Source organism: Stegodyphus dumicola, chromosome 4 (genome assembly GCF_044657685.1).
Source record: "Stegodyphus dumicola isolate Sdum_Otavi_A_Nest chromosome 4, ASM4465768v1".
Lineage (NCBI taxonomy): Eukaryota > Metazoa > Arthropoda > Arachnida > Araneae > Eresidae > Stegodyphus > Stegodyphus dumicola.
This window is the reverse complement of record NC_140771.1, coordinates 233654587-233678322: the sequence shown is the minus strand read 5'-3', so window position 1 is coordinate 233678322 and position 23736 is coordinate 233654587. Positions and strand designations below refer to the sequence as shown.

General features: G+C 32.9%; 1 protein-coding gene across 1 annotated transcript; it reads right to left on the bottom strand.

The window, feature by feature from the left end:
* Positions 1-6365: 6365 nt before the first annotated feature.
* On the bottom strand, positions 6366-22762 carry LOC118189038 (COMM domain-containing protein 2). The gene is made up of 5 exons (XM_035359573.2): positions 22465-22762; positions 17531-17608; positions 16840-16922; positions 14649-14822; positions 6366-6695 (listed from the first exon to the last, which is right to left on the bottom strand). Exons 1-5 carry the CDS (start codon positions 22529-22531, stop codon positions 6498-6500), a joined length of 600 nt encoding a protein of 199 aa, XP_035215464.1. The 5' UTR covers positions 22532-22762; the 3' UTR covers positions 6366-6497.
* Positions 22763-23736: the final 974 nt, after the last annotated feature.

Below are 23736 nucleotides of genomic sequence, written 5' to 3'. Positions count from 1 at the left end.
GAAAAAACATAAATCATAATGGTTAGAGTAAAAGTGCAAAATAAAGAACATTAAGGATATATGCAATAAAGGTCATATACAAACATTAAGATTATGCACAATAAAGACTTATGAAAGTAAGGGACAGTAATAAAGCATAAAATATACTTTTTAACATGTTTCGAACACTTTTTTGAGAGACAGGGTTTTGTTTTTAAACCTTAGGAAGCCCCACAGTAAGTTTTCTTCCTTTCTTTTTTCTTCTTTCTTTTCTTTCTTTCTTTCTTTTTTTTTTAATGTGTCTGCGTGTAAATCATATGGAGTCAATCTCTTGTTCTATGACTCAGCTCTGTTCTAAAAATTTTAGGTACTTTACATCATGTTTCAAACCTTCATTAAAAGCTATTTTCTACCTCCTATCAAATTTATTATCTGTGTCGGAGTCATTTTCTTGCTGTGTCATGTTCAAAACAGAGCCAATAATTTCACCATCGCTCATCTGATATGCTAGTGCTGGCTGATCTGGATATATCATCTATTCAACTATATTATTACAAATTTTGTCTTCAATTTGCTATTTTTAGTAGAATTATAATTAAAATTGCTTTATTTCCCCGTGCAATGCAGCGCGTGACGAGTTTCAAGAGAAAGCTAACTATATTATTACGGATTTTGTCTTCAATTTGCTATTTTTAGTAGAATTATAATTAAAATTGCTTTATTTCCCCGTGCAATGCAGCGCGTGACGAGTTTCAAGAGAAAGCTAACTATATTATTACGGATTTTGTATTTAATTTGCTATTTTTAGTAGATTTGTATTTAAAGTTGTTTTATTTCCCCGTGCAATGCAGCGCGTGACGAGTTTCAAGAGAAAGCTACGCCGAAAAAGTAAAAATACGGGAGCACGCGCATTTAAAATTTCATAAATAGATATCTCGTAATTGTACTCTTTTGCTTTCCAGAAATCTCGAGAAAGTAGCAGACTGTTCTCGTGCTGATTAAAAAGCTTATAAAAGCCGGAGCAAAAATCTCAGTTCAGTGTTCAGTTGTTTACTAAGTAGTTGATTGTAGCGAATTCGCGAAGAGATCGGAAAAGCTTTCTCTGCGTTTGAATTGTGTTCTATTTAACGTTTTAGTAGTTTAAAATATAACTACTGTGTGATATTGTACGAATATCTGTGAGGAACAATTTCAGCATTTTGTTTCATTTCTTGTGATAAGAATAAATTTTATTAACTTTTAATCAGACTTGTGCATTTAATCTATTACGAAACCGTACGCACACAGCATGTTTTGGTGGTAGCGGGAGGATTGAATGCCAGTCACTAGAGCCATAGGTGAACAGTTAAGACAGCTCGTCACTGCTTTTTCTGCATTTCAAGAAAAGATGGAAGCTGGCAAGCATCAAAGAAGACATGAAAGATTCTGTTAAAGGAGAGATGAAAGCATATCAAGTAGCCGTTCAAGACGAGATGAAGTAGTCAAGTAGCTGTTAAAGAGGAGATGAAAGCGGGTAGAGTAAAGCGGTTCAAGAAAAGATTAAGGCAGGCTAAGAGGAATTGAAAAGAGAAATTACCTGAGTAATAGAAAACAAATTCGAGGCTATGAAAAGCAGAATTGACGCGGTTGAAAATAAAGTTGAACACATTGAAGAAAGAGTTTCTTCGGTAAAAGAAAAAATAGAAGAAAGAGTTGCTTCTCTAAAAGAACAAATAGAAGAAAGAGTTTCTGCAGTGGAACAAGAAATTGAAGACAGGGTTTCTGCTGCCGTTGCCAAAGAAGTTGACATCTTAAAGAAATGCATAGCGACAGCAGGAAGCAATTCTGATGGATTTAAATTTTTACCCATGCCTGCTCGTCCCTCACTGAAGCGATCAACATAAGATGGGAGGATCTCCTGGTAAGTACATAAGACGCAATTTTCCATAGTGGCGGATGTGAATGGATGGGATTCCCAAGCTAAGCCCTGCCATCTCGCCGCTTCTCTTAGAGCAGACGCTGCGGATATTCTTCAAACTCTTCCAGAAAACCAGACACTAGACTTCGAACCTCTATCCGGCGCGTTGGAGCTGCGCTTTGGCGAGAAAAAAGATTACAGTAGGCTTCATTTAAAGTCCCGTCAAAAGAAGCCCACGGAAACACTCGAGGAGCTCGCCACGGATGTTGAAAGGCTATCTCACCTCGCCTTTTCGGAGTACCCGACAGAAACAAGGGAAATCCTGTGCCTGCAATACTTCATCGATGGCATCCGGGATCCAGGAATACAGAAAGCTCTGCGAATGGCGGATGTTAAAGACGTAAAAAGCGCTCTAGTGTGCGCCATGAAATTCAAGATAGTTCAGCAAGTAACTCGTAGAGGTCGCTACCCAGTCAAAGCTCTGCAAGTCCACGAGCCAGTGGATCAGTAGATGGCTCGTTTAGATGATTTATCCAGACACTTCAATGATTTGATACGGGGTGTAATGTTTGTTATTGCATTGATGCCTTAGTTGTAAGTTGCCTTAGTTGTCCTGGACAGTACAGTCCCTGGACAGTAGCTTGATGCCTTAGTTGTCCTAGACAGAAGCTTGATGCCTTAGTTGTCCTGGACAGTAGCTTGATGCCTTAGTTGTCCTGGACAGTAGCTTCCTGTCCAGGGACTGTACTGTCCAGGACGTGCAGTCCTTGGGAAGGGGGTAGTGTTTACGGAGCAAACTTCCTCTAAAGTGTTCGAAATGTGGTACTGAATGCCACATATGACGGTATTGCAGAACACGCAGGGACACGGGAAATAAAACGGACGATTTGACAAGACCAATCAATGCCTTGAGACGGAATAGGAGCGAAAAGAAACCAATCCTAAAGTGCTGGATCTGCGGTGTTGAAGACTACATACGAAGGAACTGCAGAACGCCCAGAGCACGGAAAATAAGACAGACGATTTAAACAGACAATTAAATGCCATGGGACGGAAAAGGAGTGACAAGAAACCAATTTGCTGGAATTGTGGAGTTGAAGGCCGCGTATGAAGGAACTGCAGAACACCTCAGGGCACAGAAAATAAGACCACGTCCCAGCAACGACGCAGGAAACAATTTAATGCCCATATCGAGGAGCAGAGGTTGCCAAATAATAAAAAACCCCGTTTTAATGCGCTCCAGATTTCTACAGTGAGAGGCAACAGTAACGGACTATCCATTAATGAGCGTATTGATGGAGTTCCTTGCTATATGATCATTGACACAGGAGCTAATCATTCGGAAAGATTTAGCACAACACTTTAAACTCATTTGGACGCCATCCTGCGTTACCCTACAGCTTGTGTCTGATAAAATCGTCATAGATAGGAAGTTATATGTGAACATTACGTTTGGAAGTGCAGCCTAGTACCATACGACATATGTGGCAGATATTACAAATGCTTGCATACTCGGATTGGGCGTTTTAAGGAAATACAGTTTTTCCTTGGACTTCAAACACGGCAAACTGCTTTCAGCATCAGAGGACGTAATTATCCATCATTAGAAGGGATCCGCACCTGGAAACGACTCGTCTGAAAGACCCTGCTCAGAAAACTGCATAAATAATACAGTCAAAAGACGTTAATTCGGACACCCATAATCCGGAATGATCTATAATCCGGACCTCAAAGCTACAAACTTTCTGAGCATAGGCGTTTAAGCGTGCGCGTTTAATGTATAACGGATGGTATAAGCTAAGCTAAAATTATCTAATTCAGTTAATGTTGCAGATTGCGTTGATCCTTAATCTTCGAATTGGATCTGGCTTATTATTTTTTTCAGACTCTTAGAGCAATTTTATAAAAGTAAACTTGAACTTTCGATTATGTCAAATAGAATTTCTGATATATACTTACTAATATGTAAAGGATCTACAAAGCGAAAATATGTTTCGAAGTCCATTAAACAAAAAGTGGAATTGCTGCAAAAAATGGATAAAGGCATATCCTTTGTTTCTCTAACCATTCCGAAATCTGCTTATCAATTTCACGCTGCTCTGCGGCGCGGGGGGGGGGGAAACGCCGCGGCGCGCAATGAATTGGAAGTTGATCTGTCAGCACTATCCTTATCTTCAGGGTAGATGTTTTTATTTTATTTGGCTTATAATTCCTTACTAAATGTAGTATTTTATCTCGATGTACTCCGTCTTTGATATGATTTAAATCAAGTTCCTCGTCATTATAATTCGCTTCCGATAGTGAAGAAAGTGACACAGAGGTTATTGAAAACGAAAAAATTTCGATTGACAAATTAGTTGGTATTCTCGACACAGCAATTATAGGCCTTGAACAGCGGAACTTTGTAACTCAACAAGAAATTATGTCTGTTTAATAGAATTAAAGAGAAAGTATTATCACATGAAACGAAGCAACTTAAACAACTTACATTGAAAGAAATGTTTAATAAAGTAAACAAATAAATATTAAGCTTTTTCTTTTTGTAAATTTTCATACCCTTTAGATCATAATTGTTGTTTATTTCATAAATTACGATTTCATATTTTTAATTTTATAATTTCTGCATGCCATCTTACCAGATTTACACTGATGATCTATAATCCGGAATCGCCGAAGTCCTGACGAATCCGGATTAACGACTTTTGACTGTACCAGGGTCGAAGAGAAACATGAAACCACTGGTATTACCCATCTCAGATGCTCTTTGGTCGTGACCTTCGTCTGCCTTGTCATCTCTAATTTGGTCACCCTCCAGGTGTGCTTTCATCGCCTGAAGAATAGATCCAAGATCTCCAGGCCCGGTTTGAAGTGATGCACAATTTTGCACGAGAGTGAGTCAACTTAGTGACGAAGACGAAGACTCGATACGACACCAGAGCTACTGGACATCGATTCAGCAGAGACAAGGTGTGGTTGTGGAATTCGATTCGAAGGAAAGGATTCTGTCCGTAACTACAATCACCTTGGTTGGTCCGTATATAGTCCTAAACAGGTTGAATGACGTGGTGGTTCGGATCCGTTAAGTTAACGAACCTAAAGCCTAAAGTTGTTCATTACGACAGGTTAGCTCCTTACTGTGGCCATAGTAAGTAGTGTACAAAGTATAAAAACATGGTCCTTTTTGTTTCTTAATTTGTATCTGGTTTGATTTGTATTTAATTTGTTTTAAGTTACTTATTGCAATTATTGTTTACATTGTTTGCTCTTGTTATGCAATGTTTGTTATTGCATTGATGCCTTAGTTGTAAGTTTGGCTTCCTGTCCAGGACGTGCAGTCCTTGGGAAGGGGGTAGTGTTACGGATTTTGTATTTAATTGCTATTTTTTGTTGAATTGTAATTAAAATTGTTTTATTTCCCTGTGCAATGCAGCGCATGACGAGTTTTTAGAGAAAGCTACAGCGAAAAAGTAAAAATACAGGAGCACACACATTTATCATTTAATAAATAGATATCTCGTAATTGTACTCTTTTGCTTTCCAGAAACCTTGAGAAAATACCAGAATTTTCTCGTGCTGATGAAAAGGCTTATAAAAGCCGGAGTAAAGCACCTCGGTTCAGTTGTTTACTAAGTTGTTAATTGTAGCGAATTCGGGGTGAGATCGGAATAGCTTTCTCTGCATTTAAATTGCATACTATTTAATGTTTTAGTAGTTTAAAATACAACTACTGTGTCAGATTGTACGAATATCTGTGGGGAACAATTTCAGCATTTTGTTTTATTTCTTGTGATAAGAATAAATTTTATTAACTTTTCGCCAGGCTTGTGCATTCAGTCTATTACAATTCCACACGCACACAACAATATCTTCTTGCAAAGCCTCCTCATTTGCTCCTTTTCCGAATGCAGAAGCAATTCTCTTGCTTAAACCTTTGCTGCACTGTCCCTAAAACCAGAAAATTCAGCGTCATTGGTCTCAGTTTCAACAGACAGAGAACAGGCCATACATTACGCCAGCCATTTATTAATGATGTCTGGAAAACAGAATTCCATGATTCTGCTAACAAATCCATGCAGTCTTTGGTGGCAAAATTTTTTTTCTAATCACAAAGTGAAATACAATGGTCTCTTAAAAGAGTTATTTTCAAAAGCATTAATGTGGAATTTAATACTGTGTTGGTCCATTGGCTATATCAGGGATAGAGAATTTGGGGGCAAAAATAGGGCCATGAATTTATCACACATTAAAATGGTTGCATCTGGATGTGCAGAGTAGTTGTCTAATCTTGCAGTTTGATGGTAAGCACACATTGTATCAATGCCTTCTAGCCTCTTTAACGAGATTTTGGTATTTCATTCTCCATGTTGCGGTTTTACTGAACCCATAAACTGAGTGCTTACATTTTGAGAGGCTGTGCAGATTTCAGGTCAGCGGATTTCCCGTATTTGACTGTACCTTTAATATTGAAATAATGAAACGGTGAGATATGTGAATTTATAAAAATTAATTTATTGAGTAACATTTCTAAAATATATGTCAACTATTAAATTAATTACTTTACACTTCATAGCATGCTACAACGTAGAAAAGATGAATAATAACACATTATATAAATATTTGTTTATTTTATGCTTCTCATAATTCGTCGACAATGATGGGATTTTGCTTCTTGAAGGGCTTGATCTAATACTTCTGTCATGTGAATAATGTTAGAAGGATCAGCTTCAAAAACATTATTGACTGCCTCCCCATCTTTCTGCAGTTGCAATTTCAAAAGAAAAGACGGTTCAACTGGTCTGCGCAAGTTTCTGCTTGCAATCTGAATTGAGGAATAAAAAATAATGTAAATATACATAATTGATTCAACAAAAAGAAAAATGCCAGAATATATTTGTTTTAATTTTGCAATAATTATGCAAAGAATAAAATTTGCATACAATTTTGCACTAATATGGATAGTTTGCAAAAACACAAAAATCAAATACTCTTTACAAAAATTATATGCATAACAATGACAGTGAACGAAATACTGATATTTCAGTTCAATGCTCATTAGCGAAAAGACTGAACTTTGATTAAAAAAACTGAGACTTCGAAATTGAGCTATTTCAATCAATTGAAAAATATCTTTGTCTTTAAATGCGCATTAAATCAGCAATCTCAAATTGCACGCATGCCGAATACAGGATCTGAAATCAGCTGATTATATGAAGCATTAAAAACTGCTAAAATAAAAGTTGTTTATTAAGCATTAAATATGTAACTAACAGCAAACTAATAACAACAAAAGGATAAAGCATAATTAAAAAGATGAAGAAAATTAGATAGGGGATAATTTATATAAATTAATTATTTTTAATGGGGAAAAATATTTAATATGAGATTCTTTTTTGAAACTTACTTCATTTCTAGCATTTTTCAATTACCATGTTTCCCGAAAATAAGACCGAGTCTTACATAATATTTTGCTGCAAAAAACACACTAGGGCTTATTTTCAGGGATGCCTTATTTTTCATGCATAATAATTATCATTTGTTCATGTTCAAGAAATGCATTTATTCAGGTTCTCAAGAAACATTTATTCAGGTTCTCAAGAAATACTTTCTTCAGATTCAAGAAATACATTCTTCAGATTCAAGAAATACATTTATTCAGGTTCAAGAAACATTTAAAAAATGAACAAAATCCTTTATTCTAATACAGCCATATTTTCTTCTTCTGCAACATCGTCACAAAGCTCCAAATCACGAATTTCGGCCTGAACCTTTTGCAACTTCAGCAACAGAGCTTTTGCTAAATGAGTTCTTCTTGTCAAAGTTTCATAGTGCATTGGCAACAAAGAATCTGTTATTTTATCCCATGTATTCTACACCCAAGTAGGATTTCTTGTAGCTTCACAAATTTTGCTCATTGATTTCTCTCCATTTTATTTTCAATGACATTGAAAATGCAAAATTGTTTCTCATTGTTGTCTGAATGAAAATGGTCTTTAAATGGCTTCTTTATTACACTATCAAGAGTATGAAGATATGCAGTCATTCCTGCGGGAATCAATATTTGATCAATTCTTCTTTATGGAAGGGAGTTCTTCATGGTTTTAGCGCAGGAATACTAGCAGAATCCTGCACTTGATCAGTGGTAGTTTGAGACCCTTGACCCATAAACACTGCAGTTTTATCCACAGCAATCGTGTTCGAAAGTTGGTACTTAGAATTTAATGCCATCAATGAAACACTTGAATACAAATGCACGTTTAATCACTTCAGTATCTTCCCATTTGAGCAGAGTTGTCAACTTCTTCAGAGACAGTTTATTTCGCTAAAAGAAGTCATCTTTCCAGTGTTACGATGCTTTGAATTCATCTGCGATATGCCTAGCTGTGGTTTTATGCTCATATCTAGTTGTGGCTCTATATATGCCTAGTTGTGGCTCTATGCAAGGGAAAATGCTTGAACTTCAGCCCTGTTAACAACCAAAAGTTCTTCTTGTCGATGTTTCATAGTGCATTGGCAACAAAGAATCTGTTATTTTATCCCATGTATTCTACACCCAAGTAGGATTTCTTGTAGCTTCACAAATTTTGCTCATTGATTTCTCTCCATTTTATTTTCAATGACATTGAAAATGCAAAATTGTTTCTCATTGTTATCTGAATGAAAATGGTCTTTAAATGGCTTCTTTATTACATTATCAAGAGTATGAAGATATGCAGTGATTCCTACGGGAATCAATATTTGATCAATTCTTCTTTATGGAAGGGAGTTCTTCATGGTTTTAGCGCAGGAATACTAGCAGACTCCTGCACTTGATCAGTGGTAGTTTGAGACCCTTGACCCATAAACACTGCAGTTTCATCCACAGCAATCGTGTTTGAAAGTTGGTACTTAGAATTTAATGCCATCAATGAAACACTTGAATACAAATGCACATTTAATCACTTTAGTATCTTCGCATTTCAGCAGAGTTGTCAACTTCTTCAGAGACAGTTCATTCCGCTACAAAGAAGCCATCTTCCCAGTGTTACAATGCTTTAAATTCGTCTGCGATATGCCTAGCTGTGGTGTTATGCTCATATCTAGTTGTAGCTCTATGCAAGGGAAAATGCTTGAACTTTAGCCCTGTTAATAACCAAAAGTTCTGCACCTCTGTCAACATTCGATCAACAGATGATGTGTTTCCAATTCAGGAAATAATGGTTGCCGACCTGATCCACACTTAGGCTTCTTAACATTTCCCTCGTGGACCTGCTGACGGAGGTTACTGTATTCTGATTGCCATTTTTGGACCATTAGTAGATCCAACTTCTCTTTGTAGAAGGCGTAAAATTTTATTCTCTCAATCTTCAACAATTTCTTTTTTGCACTCAATGGAATAGCTCTTCTCTTTGCAATCAGTTTATCTGTCTTTGCACTCAGTTTATCTTAGCATCAACATTTATTATATTTTAAATCTATTATTAAATCAAGTGCTAAACATCTGTTGCTAGTGCAACATATTGAATACTGAAAATTCTGCTTTATCACAACCAGATCGTTTGTTTCAAATGTGCATGAACTGCATCTGGTCATTCAACAATTAGGCGTCTGTCTGCTTGACGATTTTAACTAAGGTTTATATTAAGAATACCTTGAAAAATAATGTTAGGACTTATTTTCAGGAAACAAGTATTGGAAATGATATTTATAATAGTAATTTGAAAAAGTGAGACTGTTAAAAAATAATAATGCTGTGTGTAATTATTTTTAAAAACAACATTATTTTCAGAAATTCTGCTGAAACATATATGTTTTAAACTTACATCAAAATTATTAAAACCTTAAGTAAGCTTTATACAATTCCTTTAACTGGGATCCTCAATAAAATAATACAAAGCTTATTAGAAACATATAAGAAATTGACTTATTTTTAAAATTAAAATACTACATCTAATAACAATCATATTAAAATAAGGTGAGTATTAAACTTTTAAACCTTTTTGCTGAAAAAAACTACAATCATATTTTGCTACTAATGAGCAGTTTCATATAAAGGTATTTTAAGTACATACATTGAAATAAATATAGATAACCTTATTAGATATCCCACTTTCATAAGCTGCTCTCTGCATCCTGGTTAGTTTATCACTTTGTCACTGTTATTTGGTAAAGTTTTGAAATGTGACGAATATAAAAGAAGTAAAACGGCAATATGGTGATCAAACCATCCCCTTTCTTATGCCTACTGTTGCCAATCTAAATATTTTGTATTTAGATCTCAATCTTTTAATGTTTTCTAGATATTTTTCTCAAAATTATAACAAGTGTTATAGTAATAAATTATTATAGCAATGAATTTAGATGCTTTATTTTTTCATTTAAATATTTTTATATTTTTAACAGAATTTATAACAAATTGATATGAGAGCCCATGAGATCCATTTATTTTTATTTTTTGATATTTTGTTTCAATTAGTGTTGGCAACACTGAAAATTACACTAGTCCTGTTCACTGTTGCTCATATCCTATCTTAGTTGAGGTCAAATTGCGAGTCAACATTTGCGATTAATTTGTATTGTAAATCAATCTCTAAAATATAGAAAAAAAAAAAAAAAACTGTACTGCCGATGAATTAAGAAAGGACCCTCAATTTCTGAAAACGTTTGCAATCATAATGAAAAAGTGAAATGTTTACTATGCTTTTCATAATATTCATTAGCTCATGGTGAGCATTTGGACATAACAAATCATTTGAAATTAGCAAAATATAAGGTAAGCTTAGAAGCAGTAGCAGAAACTTTCTCAAATATACTATCACATTTCAAAGGTATCAATGCATGTGTCAAAAAATTCTTAAAAGCAGCTAAAGAAGCAACTTTTGTATTCCTGTTATTATTCACAATCTCAGCTTTAAGTCAGATGACTGTTCATATAAAGTGATTTCAGTGCTTTGAAACAAAAGGATAAACATTAGCAAAGTATGCTCAGTTGAGTTATTAAAAATTTCTTTTAACACATTTTTGTTTTTGTTAACAGTTTTTTTGCTTAGTCTTTTCAATCATAGGTACACCAAGCCACAGAAAACATAAAAAAACAAAAAAAAGGGGGGAGAAGGGGGGAAAGAGGAAAAGGGGACGATTTTATATCTGCTGTTTTAATGGGCTAATTGACAAAAATCAATGTTTTTCAACTTTCAAAAGTCCGCTTAGGGTATACATTACATTTACATATAAGGCCTTGTTCTAACATAAGTTATTTTTACGAAAAATTAGACTCTTTCTGAAATGACACATTGATTTTTTTCTCAAAATTTCTAACATATGCCTTAAATTATGCCAAAGTGCAAAGTTTCATAAAGATCTGAGTAGATTAAAAAAAAAAAAAAATCAAGTTTCAAAATTTCAGCTCCTCAGTGTTAATGGGTACATATTTATTGAGCTCTCTTTCTTTTTTATTAAACTTACTTGATTCCTTCTTTCAGAATTCGAAATTTAGGTTCAATCCATATAAAATTTGTATCTTTTTCATGATTTAGCTTTAATTTTTGTATTTTCAAATAACTTTATAAATTTTTTGAAAAAAAAAATAAACTTTTAAAATGTTTGCCATCATATTAAAGACGATCTAATTCCAGGCATACTTGAAAATTCAAATTTTCCCAAAATATATGTGAATATGTAAATTAAGATTTTAAATTCAGCATAAAGCAATAATAATGCCAAATATGGCTACACACTTTGTTATAATCTTCATTGAATGATAACAGTTATTTTGAGGTTTAAATTTACAAACGGACTTTTACTGAGGATTATTTATAGGGAATTTTTTTATTTTCATTTTTATTAATAATGCCTAATAAATATTTATTAATAATACATGAAAAGCTACTTTTTAAATTTATTAAGAATATTAAAAACCAACCCCCAAAGAGTTTTGGGGGTCTTTAACAACCCCCCCCCAAAAAAAAAGAAATTGCAGGGACTGAAAGGGGTGACCAAGGAGGTTGTTGTCTGCTGTTGCAGCATGCCTAGCTAACTAGCATTGGTTAAGAACTAGCATTGATTATGCCTTAACTAACTAGCATTGGTTAAGAAGCTTTCGTACATTCTTGTGAAAATGAGGCAGAACACCATCCAGTTGTAAAATGTAATCATCATAATTGGGCTTAGTTAGGGTAACAACTAGTACTAAACGTGTATAGAAAAGAGTCGCCAATCACAGTTTCTTGTTCAAAGAAAAATGGACTGTGCACTTTCTCGAGGGACACTGTACAGAAAACGTGCATGAAACTCAAGCTGCACTCAAACCACATATGTGGACACATCATAACGGAGTACAAAGAGAGACTTTTCCTAAAAACTGAAGCTGTGGCTGCACAGTAAGCATGACAAGCAAACAGAGGTAGCACATGAGAAACTTGGAAAGTTGCCAATGCTTATGGTATAGGTTTTACATGGGTAAGGTAATATATCAATTTATTACTAATTTTTAAAACTGCACCATTCATTTACAAATACCCTGCATATGATGATTATTATAACATTTTCACATAATTCTTATTTCTGTTATATTAGAATTTATTAAATTTCTTGGACAATTATTTCAAAAATTTTAATCAAATTAGCTTCCACACTTCCTGTCAACTTTGTCAAAAAATACAAATTAAGTGGCAATTCAGCCATTGGCACTACATCTATGATTCCTCGGAATCACCGAATAATTATACTAGGCTTCGGTGAGTTTGTCGTTTTCTCGGTTTGGAAATCTGCATTTAGAAATCATGCATAAAGTTAAGTTGGTTGGCTATTTTAATGTGGAAAAAATATAGAAGCTATCTCTTTTAGAAGGAATAATGACTCCGTGGAGGATTTTTCTAAGGAAAAGTAGATTGTAGTCATGTTGCACATACGGAAAATCAAGAAAAACATGCAGCCACCTCTTTTGTCTGGGTTGATTTCTGGGAAAAACTATCAGTATTCTTTAATGACTTGGCCACTTGTGGGGCTACTTAAATTATGAGCCAGGTTATTAAATTTGTACAGTATCTCATGTTAATTAAATAGTTATGATGATATCAGTCTTTACTATAATTTCTTCTTTCCATATTTCTCCCCAGAATGCAAATTAGCTTTGTGTTTATTTATGATGAGGGTTTTGAATGTTTGGTTGATAGAAATCATATGTATTGCTGTCAGCATGTTTAGCCAGCTCTAAATATCCTTAAGTTGTGGAAAAAATATCCTTAAGTTGTGGAAAAATTCATCTGTAGCACCAGTTGTGCCTTTATGTTCAAGTTGGGAATAAAATATAAAGGTTATTTGAACCTTCTTCTGTATTTGGTGAGTTACTTAAGATGTAGCCATAACTTTCTATCAGTCTAGTTGGGTCTGCAGACTTATAGTTTCCAGTTATAATAGCAACCCTACAGATTCTAATTTAATATTTGATTTATAAATATTTATACTATTATTATATACTCAGGCACAAACAGCAGAGTTCTGTTAATACATTAGTTTTTAACCACCAAGTTGTGCTACAAGTGAATGTTCAGATACATTTGCTGTTATTGTATTCACTTGAAATCTAAACTAAAGCTTAAGTATTGTTCTTGGAATCTAGGTGAAAGACAGGAGAAATATCTCCCTGTTATACACCATGGGAAGATTAAACAGATGTTTTGATTAAGTGACATTAGATTTATCTTATAAGTTGAAGTGTCAAAACAGTGCTGAAACTTTAAATGTTTTGTTCAATAGCTAATTTAAATAGCTAGTATTTAAGCAGACAATTTTTAATCTTACGTTTTCATTCTGAAGCCATTGTATCACATGATCAAAATTGCGTTACAGTATTTAGTTTCAGATACATCTCGACAAATGTAAAATCAAATTATGCACACAATGTATGCCATAATTACTTACATTTTACATGCGATAATTGCTACTCATACAGTCTTCCCTGCTATACTTTGAATTCTCAATCTTATGAACTTTTTCTATGCTATGCGAAAAGATACGCACATCATCCAACTTTATTATACACAGGGTAGAGCCAAGTCCAGGAACAATGCTGCATGACTTTGTCACCTAATAAGAAAAGATCCATCTTTCCACTGGTCAATAACCACTTTGTAGTACTGTTCTGTCCTGAAAATAAGTGTGTGTACTTAGTCATCCAGCATGTTCTCTAGATTTGTCTCTTTAGTATTATTTCCTATTCACAAAATTCGAGTGTCTTTTCAAAAGTAAGTTTTTCCTATTATAGACAGCCCACCAGTGGCCGAGCGGTAAAGTCGCTGAACACTGGTAGTTCGGTCCGAGGTTCGAATCCCGCGAACGGGCAGGTTGCATGGGTGTTTTCGTGGTTTTCCCCATGTGTAACGTATATACGAGCCAGTTTCCCTTAGAAAGTCCTTCATGAAGGCATCCCTCCCCCTTAGGCAGATAGCTCTAGTGTGCTTTGCCATAATTAAATACACCACCACCTATTATAGACAAGACAAATGGAATGCTATATTCTAATCTTAAAGCTGTGCCATAAACAGACCTTTATAAACATTACTGCTTAAATGTGACACCAAATTTTACAAAATTTGGCTTTTAGACATAATTTGAAATTTGAATTTTGTTCATCCACCAAGTAGAACAGGAGATACAAAATTGTTTCCCTTTCTTTTCCACTACAGTAGTAGGTTTTATTTTCTGCTGTATTTTCTAAAAATGCCTTAGTTCGAGAAGAAAAAAAAATATTATGGTAAACCTAATTATAGTAATATGATGAGAATATAATATATACCTGAACATCAATTCTCCATTCCAGATTATGATAATGAGGAATACCCACATTTAAAGTAGTGAGCAAAGATCGAATTTCTTGACTATTTTCTAAATAACATCTAACGAGTTCTTCCTGGCTTTCAGCATTAAAACCCAAAAATATGATTGAATCACGGAATTCTGTTTCATTCACCTATAATAAATGTGTATTATAAATAAAGAACTTATCACTGAAAAGTATAAAATTTATTTTTTCATAATTTATGAAATGCACACATGAACACTATATGAATTCCATTCATATGTAAGTAAAGAATCCATGGTAATAATGTAGTAAGTGAACAGTTATTTATTTTATAAGATGGTTTTGGTAAACCAAAAACCACTAAGATTGGTTTTGTTTTGATCATTTCTCTTTCTCGCTTTTTTTCATACATTTGAATATGAAAGCATTACCAAAAGAACTCTGTCAGTCATGACTGACAGAGTTCTTTTCCAGGAACTGTTTCGATTCTAGGAATTTCTGGATTTTGGATCATCAGCTTAAATCTAATAAGATCACAATATAGAAAAAATATTATTTATTAATATTTTCTTAAGAATGAGGTATTTTGCACACAGATTCTTTTTCTGAATTACCATCATGTAAAATTTCAATGGGTACTTTTCCTTTATCTGCCCACAATATTATAAAATCATAAAAACAAATAATATGATATAACAACACATAATAATGAATAATAAGACAATGAGAAGACTAAATTTAATTATAAAAAGGGTAGAAGGGGCATTGCTCATGTCAATTAGTGCTTATTTCAGGTGTTGCCTATTGCCTCTATAATGGAATCAAAATAATTCCTCCCACTTGCTTCTTCCTCAAAATTATTCTGACAGATAGGATGTGAGATGTTGCCTTGTGGTACCACATTGTATTTTATTTCTTCGTTTAACTAATCCCCATAAATGCTCAACAGCTTGCGTATGAGCACCCATTTCTGGATCTATGAAATTATATTTGTGGTTAACTTTCAGATGGAAATAACCAGCTTCCTCAAATGCCTGAGTTTCGTTTCCTTTCCAACAATCTGAATAAATCATGGTTTCATCACTAATATTTTCCTTGATGCATCACAAAAAACAACATGCTCTTCTGTTGCATACTGCTGCCAGAAATGCTTCTCTTGTCACTCTGCATATCAAACCAAAACCCCATTGTTGAGAGAAAACACAATTGGCATTGTTCTTTCTACTGGAAATACACTCTCGTCCATTCTGACAACTACACAAGCGGCTTCTACTTTTCTCTCTCCTGTCCCATCTTTTGCACAAATCTTGTGTAGACTGCCATTCCAATCAACTACAGTATTGTTATGAATTTTGAATATATGTAAATAATTTTAACAAAATTATATGTGAAACTATAATATCTTTTGTATAATACAACATGAAAAGTCTAGAGATAAAGCTCTGATGGAAAACTACAATTACAGGGGCAGGTTAACAGTGAGTAAATGGCTATCTCATTAAGTTAGAGAGATACTGCCAAGCTGATGATAGTTTTGAAGACTAATTTTTGCCATCAAATTTGGTAAGAAATCGTGAAATGTCACCAAACTCAGCGACCATTTGATTCAGTCCCTGAATAAATGTAATTGATTCCTAAATGTAACTGTAACCATATCAGGTCTTTGTATATAACTTTAACCATACATGCCACCCAGTAAATTCAAGAAAATGGAGGGTACTAGAGATTTCTTGGCAGCCGAAGTAAAACTATATAAGCCCGAAGAGAGCATCTTCTTGTTTGTTAGTTCAGAGCTGACTTCAGAGTATTAAGATATCCGTGAGAGCTTCGCCTTTTAGATGCGCTTTGCATTATGCTGTGTTTAATATTTTTAGTAGTTTGAAGTATAACAACTGATTTTGCTGTGTGATACTCACAAGAGTGTGATAGTGTATGAGTGCTTTTGTTCAAAGTTCCAGAACTGTAAAGTATTTCTTTTGAAAAAATAAATGTTATTAAGCTATCATCGGTTCTGTGTGCATTCAATCCATTAGGAACCTGTATCGATGCTACAGTATCGTGGTAAAAATTTTTTTTTTTTTTACAGGATATCCATAAGTTCTTATTTTAAATGTACATAGAATATACATCATAAATTGCTATATAAGATAATTTTGTAAGCAAATAAAAACAAAATAATACATGCCATATTTTTTGCTGCTTCAGTAAACAAATGCATGATACCAGTGACAGCATTTTGCACAAGATCAGCTTCTACATTCAGTCTTTCTAAAATAACAATAGAATTATAATTAATAAAAAGATAAGGGAAAAAAGCTATCAATGTTCTATTACTGCATAAAAAGAACTAATAATAATAAAAAAGTTAATTGATAATATGTTTACAAGAAAGCATCAGTGAATATTTTCAAAAAATTAACATAAAAACAATCAAAAAAATATTTATTGCTGTTTAAATCATTCCACAAAAATTACATATGGAAAAAGAAGAGAGGATTAAATTAAACCTTTATGTTTACAGTAATAAAATATAAAGGCTATATAAAAATTTAATTCAATAATTAAACCAGCACATTTACTTCTTTAAAATTGTCAAATCCCAATACTTAAAACTGATTACTACATGAATATTTTAAAACTTGAATTTATAAAAGTCATATAAAAACTAAAAATTTTAACTTTATAAAGGGAAATCATTTAAAAAAACTTGTTACATACCTAAAAACATGTAAATAAGATTATACTGTTAAAGACGAGAGATTTTACAGACATTTTTTTAATCATATATCTCTTGATTTTTAAATCTAAATATGAATATAAATTCTACAGTATTTTAAATAAATATATCAAAGTGCATTGTAAATTAATCTACTTACGAGCAGCACTCTGATATACTTTTGGATTACTTCCTTTACGAAGATGTTCAATGGCTATTCGACAAAATTCTTTCAGAACTAAAGCAAATATAAGATGGGAAATGTTTATTATTTGAAAAGTATCTAACACACAAGTTCACATTATATTTAAATACATAAGACTACTTGCAATGAAAAAAATCATAATGATATATAAGTGTATTAGAAGGATGATGGTACACTGTTATAATCATTTTAGAAGAGGGGACTTTTTTGTCTCATGTACCCCTTTTAGATGATCATTTTCCCTGCTCCTTTCCAAAACTTGAAAAGTAAATATATATATATTTATGCAGATTTAAAAGACAACAAAAAGTAGATAAATACTATTACTGAAATGTCCAGGCGCGGTAAGATGGCTGCTCCGCAAAGCAGGTTTAGGGTTGCCATAAAATGGGAAGAGAAGGCAATGTTGTCACATTTGGTGATAAATCGCCCACTTGCCGACAAAACTTGCAATATGCCATGGATGGATGGAGAACCTTCTGGAATGAATTCTTACTGGTTTAGCCCAGAATGTTCTTGAATACAAGTCAAAAGCTATGTAAACCCTGCTAGTACGTGGAGAGTTAGTATCGAGTTAGTTAGTACCTTGTCTAGTGAGTTGATAGTCAGTCATCGAGCGAGTGTCTCGAAGTTTAGCACTAAGTGCATCGAGAGAGTCTTTTAGTGTATCGCAAGTTAGTGCATTGACGAGTTTTGTCTTGCGTCAAGAGCTGTACTCTTGCGTATCATCAAGTGCATCGCGAATTGTAGTGCGGAGAGTCTCGAGAGTATGTAGAGTTCCAAGAGTGACCGAGCAGAGTCGGAAGCCGTACTCTGGTGCTTGTCGTGAAACTGTCTCCACTATTATAGCCTGATAGTGTGAAGGCTGTGTCCCTGATCGTGTCAGCGTGTTTATTGCAATTCTTTGAAGACTGTGTAAACGTGTTATTGGACCTGTTTTGAATAATACTGGCCATTAAAGTGTGCTTCGATACTTCATCAAGTGTTGTCGTTATTCACTCCAAATCTACGAACATGAAGGAAGAAAATAATGGAACAATGCCACAACTTGAAAACAGGGTATTTATGTATTGATGCAACCACAAGTAATTAAAATACTGACCATATTTCCTCCCTAAAACTATGAAATTCTCCACAAGGGAATTAAGTTTTAGAATTACGTTAGTTGCACAGGTCGCACAATTACCTATTAGAAGAATTTTGTTACTGAAAGATCTCTTTGGAAGAAGGAATTTGTTACTGATTTCATTATCTGCTTTGTAAACGTCTGTGACATCATTCCGGATTTTCAGTTAATTTTATAATCTGCTGCTAAAGTTTCATATCTTTTAAAACATCTTTGGTTTCTATATTTATTGATTACAAACAGCTTTCTTTTGTCTGGGCCATCCCCATTAGTGTAAATAATCACTGTTGAATACATTTTAGAATTTTTACCCCAAGTACATATTTCCTTTTTAATAGCTAATATTTTGTACAATATTAAAATAAAAATTCATTTCTTTTTTATTATTAGCATTACAGGTACGATATTGTAAAATAAAAAAAAGATTAAAAGGCTTTGACTTTTCCATCATTTCTTCATTTATCGGATCACTTTTTTCTACATGTTGATTTGAATATTGCTCCATAATGCTAAATTAAACCATTACATCCATCTAAAACCCTTCTGTCTTAAATATTTAGTATATTTTGAAAGTTTTTGTTGTTCTTTCTTTTAGCAAAGGAGACTGGAATCACTCTGATTCCCCGAAATCACTGAAATACTGTGGCTTCAATCTCATTATGAAACTCTATCATAAAATCTTTTCCCGTTATATACTATTTAATGAATGATAATTAAACTTTCACTTCATATTTTCTTTATTTTTCAGTATCAATAATAAAGAACTTATTGGAATAGCAAATTTGTTGATCATTTCAAATTTTTCATTCAGCTTTTATCCACTAAATTAATTACATATTTTTTTCCCATTTAGTTAATGTTTTACATTTAAGTGGTGCCACTGAGCTTTTACATCATCATTTGTTACATGTAAAACAACAAATTTTAATATGCATTTCTAAAAGGCTAGAAAGGTGCATTTTTTTTCAAAGCCAACAGCCACTGGAAGAAGATAACTGGAAACTGAGATGACTGAGAAAAGAGAAACAAGCTTTAAAGTTTCAGAATAGCAATCCAGATTGAGGAAGTGAAAAGCAAATCATGCTCACTCTTTACAGCTACTTCTGGGAATAACAATGAGCAAAGGATTTATTTAGAGGGAGGGGGGGAAGCAGCTTCCTGGATTTTGTGGAAATAAATATATATATATATATATATATATATATATTTGATGTCTGTGGATTTTAAATAATATATATCCATATTAAGTAATTAAATTAATAAAGATTGGAAAAAATACTTTATATCATTTATTATATGTCCGATAATTACATTTGGATGATAGTACATATTAACCTGCCATTATAATGTTTTTTGCTTTACCACTGTCAATATAGGAATAGCCTTTTTCTTTTTAGCCCAAAGGAGCAGTAGCACAGAATGGCTATTAGTCTCAAAATGGCATTTTGTGGTTTCAAAATAAACGGAGAATCATTTTTTTAATTATTGCCACCAAATATTATTGCCCTGTATTACACTTAAAGAAATTAAATGATGAAGAATCTGCATGAATGTATGTTTCTCGCACTGTGAGAAAACTACAGTACCTAGGAGCCGTCAAATTTTAAATAACGTAATCCCCTCTTGAACATGGGCATCTGGAAGGCCAAACTTTAAATTTTATTATTTTATTTTATTATCTATTTCATATTTTGTAATATTTTAAGGAAGTTTTGATTAACAAACTCAAAGATTTCAAAGTGAGCAATGGCAACACTGTATAGGGGAAAAAAAAACATATTTATCTCTAGCGTGCGAGACTGTTTATCAAAAATTTTAAACATATGCTGTTTTTAAATATTGCTGTTGAACTGAATTTTATGTCAACTTCAGATTTATGCAAATTTAGCTGAATAACACATGGGAATAAAAAGAAATATTGGCCATAGTAAGTCTGATAAATAATCATATTTTTAAAAAACTCGTGTATATTGCAGCAAATTGAAAAGTGTTTATGATTAGCATCAATTTTTTTTTTTTTTTGCTAGCATTCTTAATTCCTTTATTAAATTGGACACAGTTTGCATGTGTCTGAAAATCCTGAAATTTTATGTTCTCCCATTCACCTAAAACAGGTTAGCGAATTTCTGCATTCAGACGCCTTAAAGTTGTATGATAACCATTTAAAACAACACTTCTTCAACACACAAAGGAATAAAATCTTCCATTTTACACAGGATGTAAGAATTTCTTATGACAAGCTACATTCATTTTGATTATAATGTGCTTTCCATTTCTAAATTTCTTCAACACAAATCTCACTTTCATTTGATCCGATGCTTCTCCTAACTCATCTAATTTAGTATTCTGCTTATTTTAACAATGTCTTATTTTAATTACTGGACCCAGGTTAAAAGAAATTTTTCTAGTTCTTTCTTAAGCAATCGGTGGTGAAAGTGCAGAATCGCCCACTGCTTGGTGCGTTTTTAAGAACTGCACATACTCTGTATCCATGTACACATAGACCACTTAAAAAAACATCCCAGAATTGCACAAAAATGGCATTGTGTACTCCCTTGACTTTATCCATGTACACATCGACCTATTTTCACTTAAAAAGTCAAAGAAAATTGACAAAAATCCAAATCTTCTTACTTTTGTAAAAAGCGCCAAACAATAAGTGGACGATTCTGCACTCTAGCCACAAACAGTTTCAGAAATTACAATTTATTTTGCATTTTCTATAATTTACTTTCTGAATCATTCTAGATGTTCTTCTCCATAGTTTTCAATGAAATTATCCTCCCATAGAATTAGGGACCAAAACTAACTAGCAAATTATCTCACCAAAACTTTTCCCAAAAACAAAATTACTTCTTTATTTACTATTGGGAGTTTTAGCACTGTAACCTAATGCAGAGATTTCAATTAATCAAAAGACATGCAATGAAACAATGAAAAACTACTCGATATTCAATGGGTAAAAGTTTACAATTGCGTGCCCCTTGTTTTTTGGCGATTCTTTTTTGACGGCAAGATCGGTGCCAGGAAGACATAATTTCAAGATGGCCGCTAAACAAAAACCAAAATAAAAAGTCAAAGAATTGCATAAACTCTGTGTCCATGTACACATCAATCTGTTTTTACTTAAAAAAACATCCCAGAATTGGACAAACTAGGCATTGCGCACTGTTTAAATTTGTCCATGTACAAATCAATCTATTTTTATTTTAAAAAAATCAGGAAGCTAAAGCAAAGTTACACTATCATAGTAACCAGAAATAAGATTTCATCGCCAAAATTTTACAAAAAATTGTCGCTAATTGAAGGAGTATTCAATTCTATACTAGAGCCAAAATATGAAACAAGGGAAGAAATATAATGAATTTAAGCAACAAATAAAAGTAAAAAAATAATTCATAAAAAAATATTATAGTAAAAGTATGTAAATAGACCTTTTATTTTTACACAAAGTCGCACTAAAAAATTTACTCTTATCAACTTCCCATAAAATTTAAACCTCAAGGAACCTTTAAAAACTCTCATGTAAATTATGATAACACCTAACATCTCAAAAAGAATTCTGACTTTGAATTACAAATATCTAAAAAGTTAACCTCATTCAGACCTATCTAATTTTTAGTTTATTCATCAATATATCCTTAGAAACGGGCCGCAACAATGAAAGCTTAAAATATCTGAATGAATTTATAGAAACATCACATTTTTAAACCACTGTAACTAATTAAATTGCACAGAATTTAATACCAAGTGTACAACGTACTTTTGATATTTATATCTTTAAGAAGATCCAAATGCTTTTTATGAATATCATCCAGAATCAACAGCATGATTATTATCAAATACAGCAATTTATACACGATTGACACCCACAATAGCACACAAACAAGGTCTATGATTTTAAAATTCAAGTTTCTGAGAAATATTTTATCAACAATCTTGTGACATTAAAAGATGAAATTAGAAATGAGAAGGAATTTAATTAATCTACAATCAGAGGCCGTAACTGAATAGTCATTTCCGTAGCACACTATGGCCAAACCACGGAGTATAATGAAGGAGGTGAAACTGCCTAGTAGAAAAACGGTCCTAAAATGTCGCGGTCACTAGATGGCGCTGTTGTTCCATCTTAGTAGTTCCAAATGTAAACATTTATTGAGTAGCCAGGCGGCGAAGCTTACTACCGAATGAAAAATGTTTATGTTTTTAATGTCATGGATTGCGTTATTATCAACGTTATAATATTCTGCTCACTAATGATTGTATTTTATTCCTCAAATTATAAAATTAATTTACAGCTTTCATGCTGTAAGGCTTGTAGTACTTTTTATGAATGATTAATTTAATGATTATTTTTCAGTCCCTCCCCCTCAGAAAAATAATCATATTACTAATAATAATACTTGCTGTATATATGTTAAATTTAATTAGAATAGTTTCTTCGCGTCTCTCATTTTGTAAAATGCTTAGATACACAGCTTGATATAATCTGTGGCGAAATTTTAATGAAGCTTATAGAATTTTTTGCTTCCGTCAGTAAATTTTTGTACTATCATAATAAGTTATTCTTTTTTATGACTCAGTTAATTTTTTATGTCAGTTTTGATTTTGATATTTTTATCGTTTTCTGTTAAAAATTTCCATATCTTTGTTATTTGAGAAGTATGTTTCAAATTGATTTTAAAAGATTTTAAAATAGAATTCGGATTTGAATTCAGTTGGTTATGCTGAACTATATTATTCATAATTAAATATAAAGAGTAAAAAATATTGACTAATTCAATCTATCTTTAATTTTGTCCTGCTTGAACTAACTTCTAACCAATAAATGCAGTATTTTAACTAAAAATATAATGCAGATCTTTTTTATTTTAAAAGTACATGTCCACTTTTCTTTCCAAAGGAGGAAAATTCCATCCCATTCAATAGCCTAAAAGATGAATTTCTTATGTTCAGAAAAATTTTATCACAGTTATAATGATATGATATTTTCTCGCTGTTAAGTTTCAAATTGGTACATGTAGCTTTTTTGAAA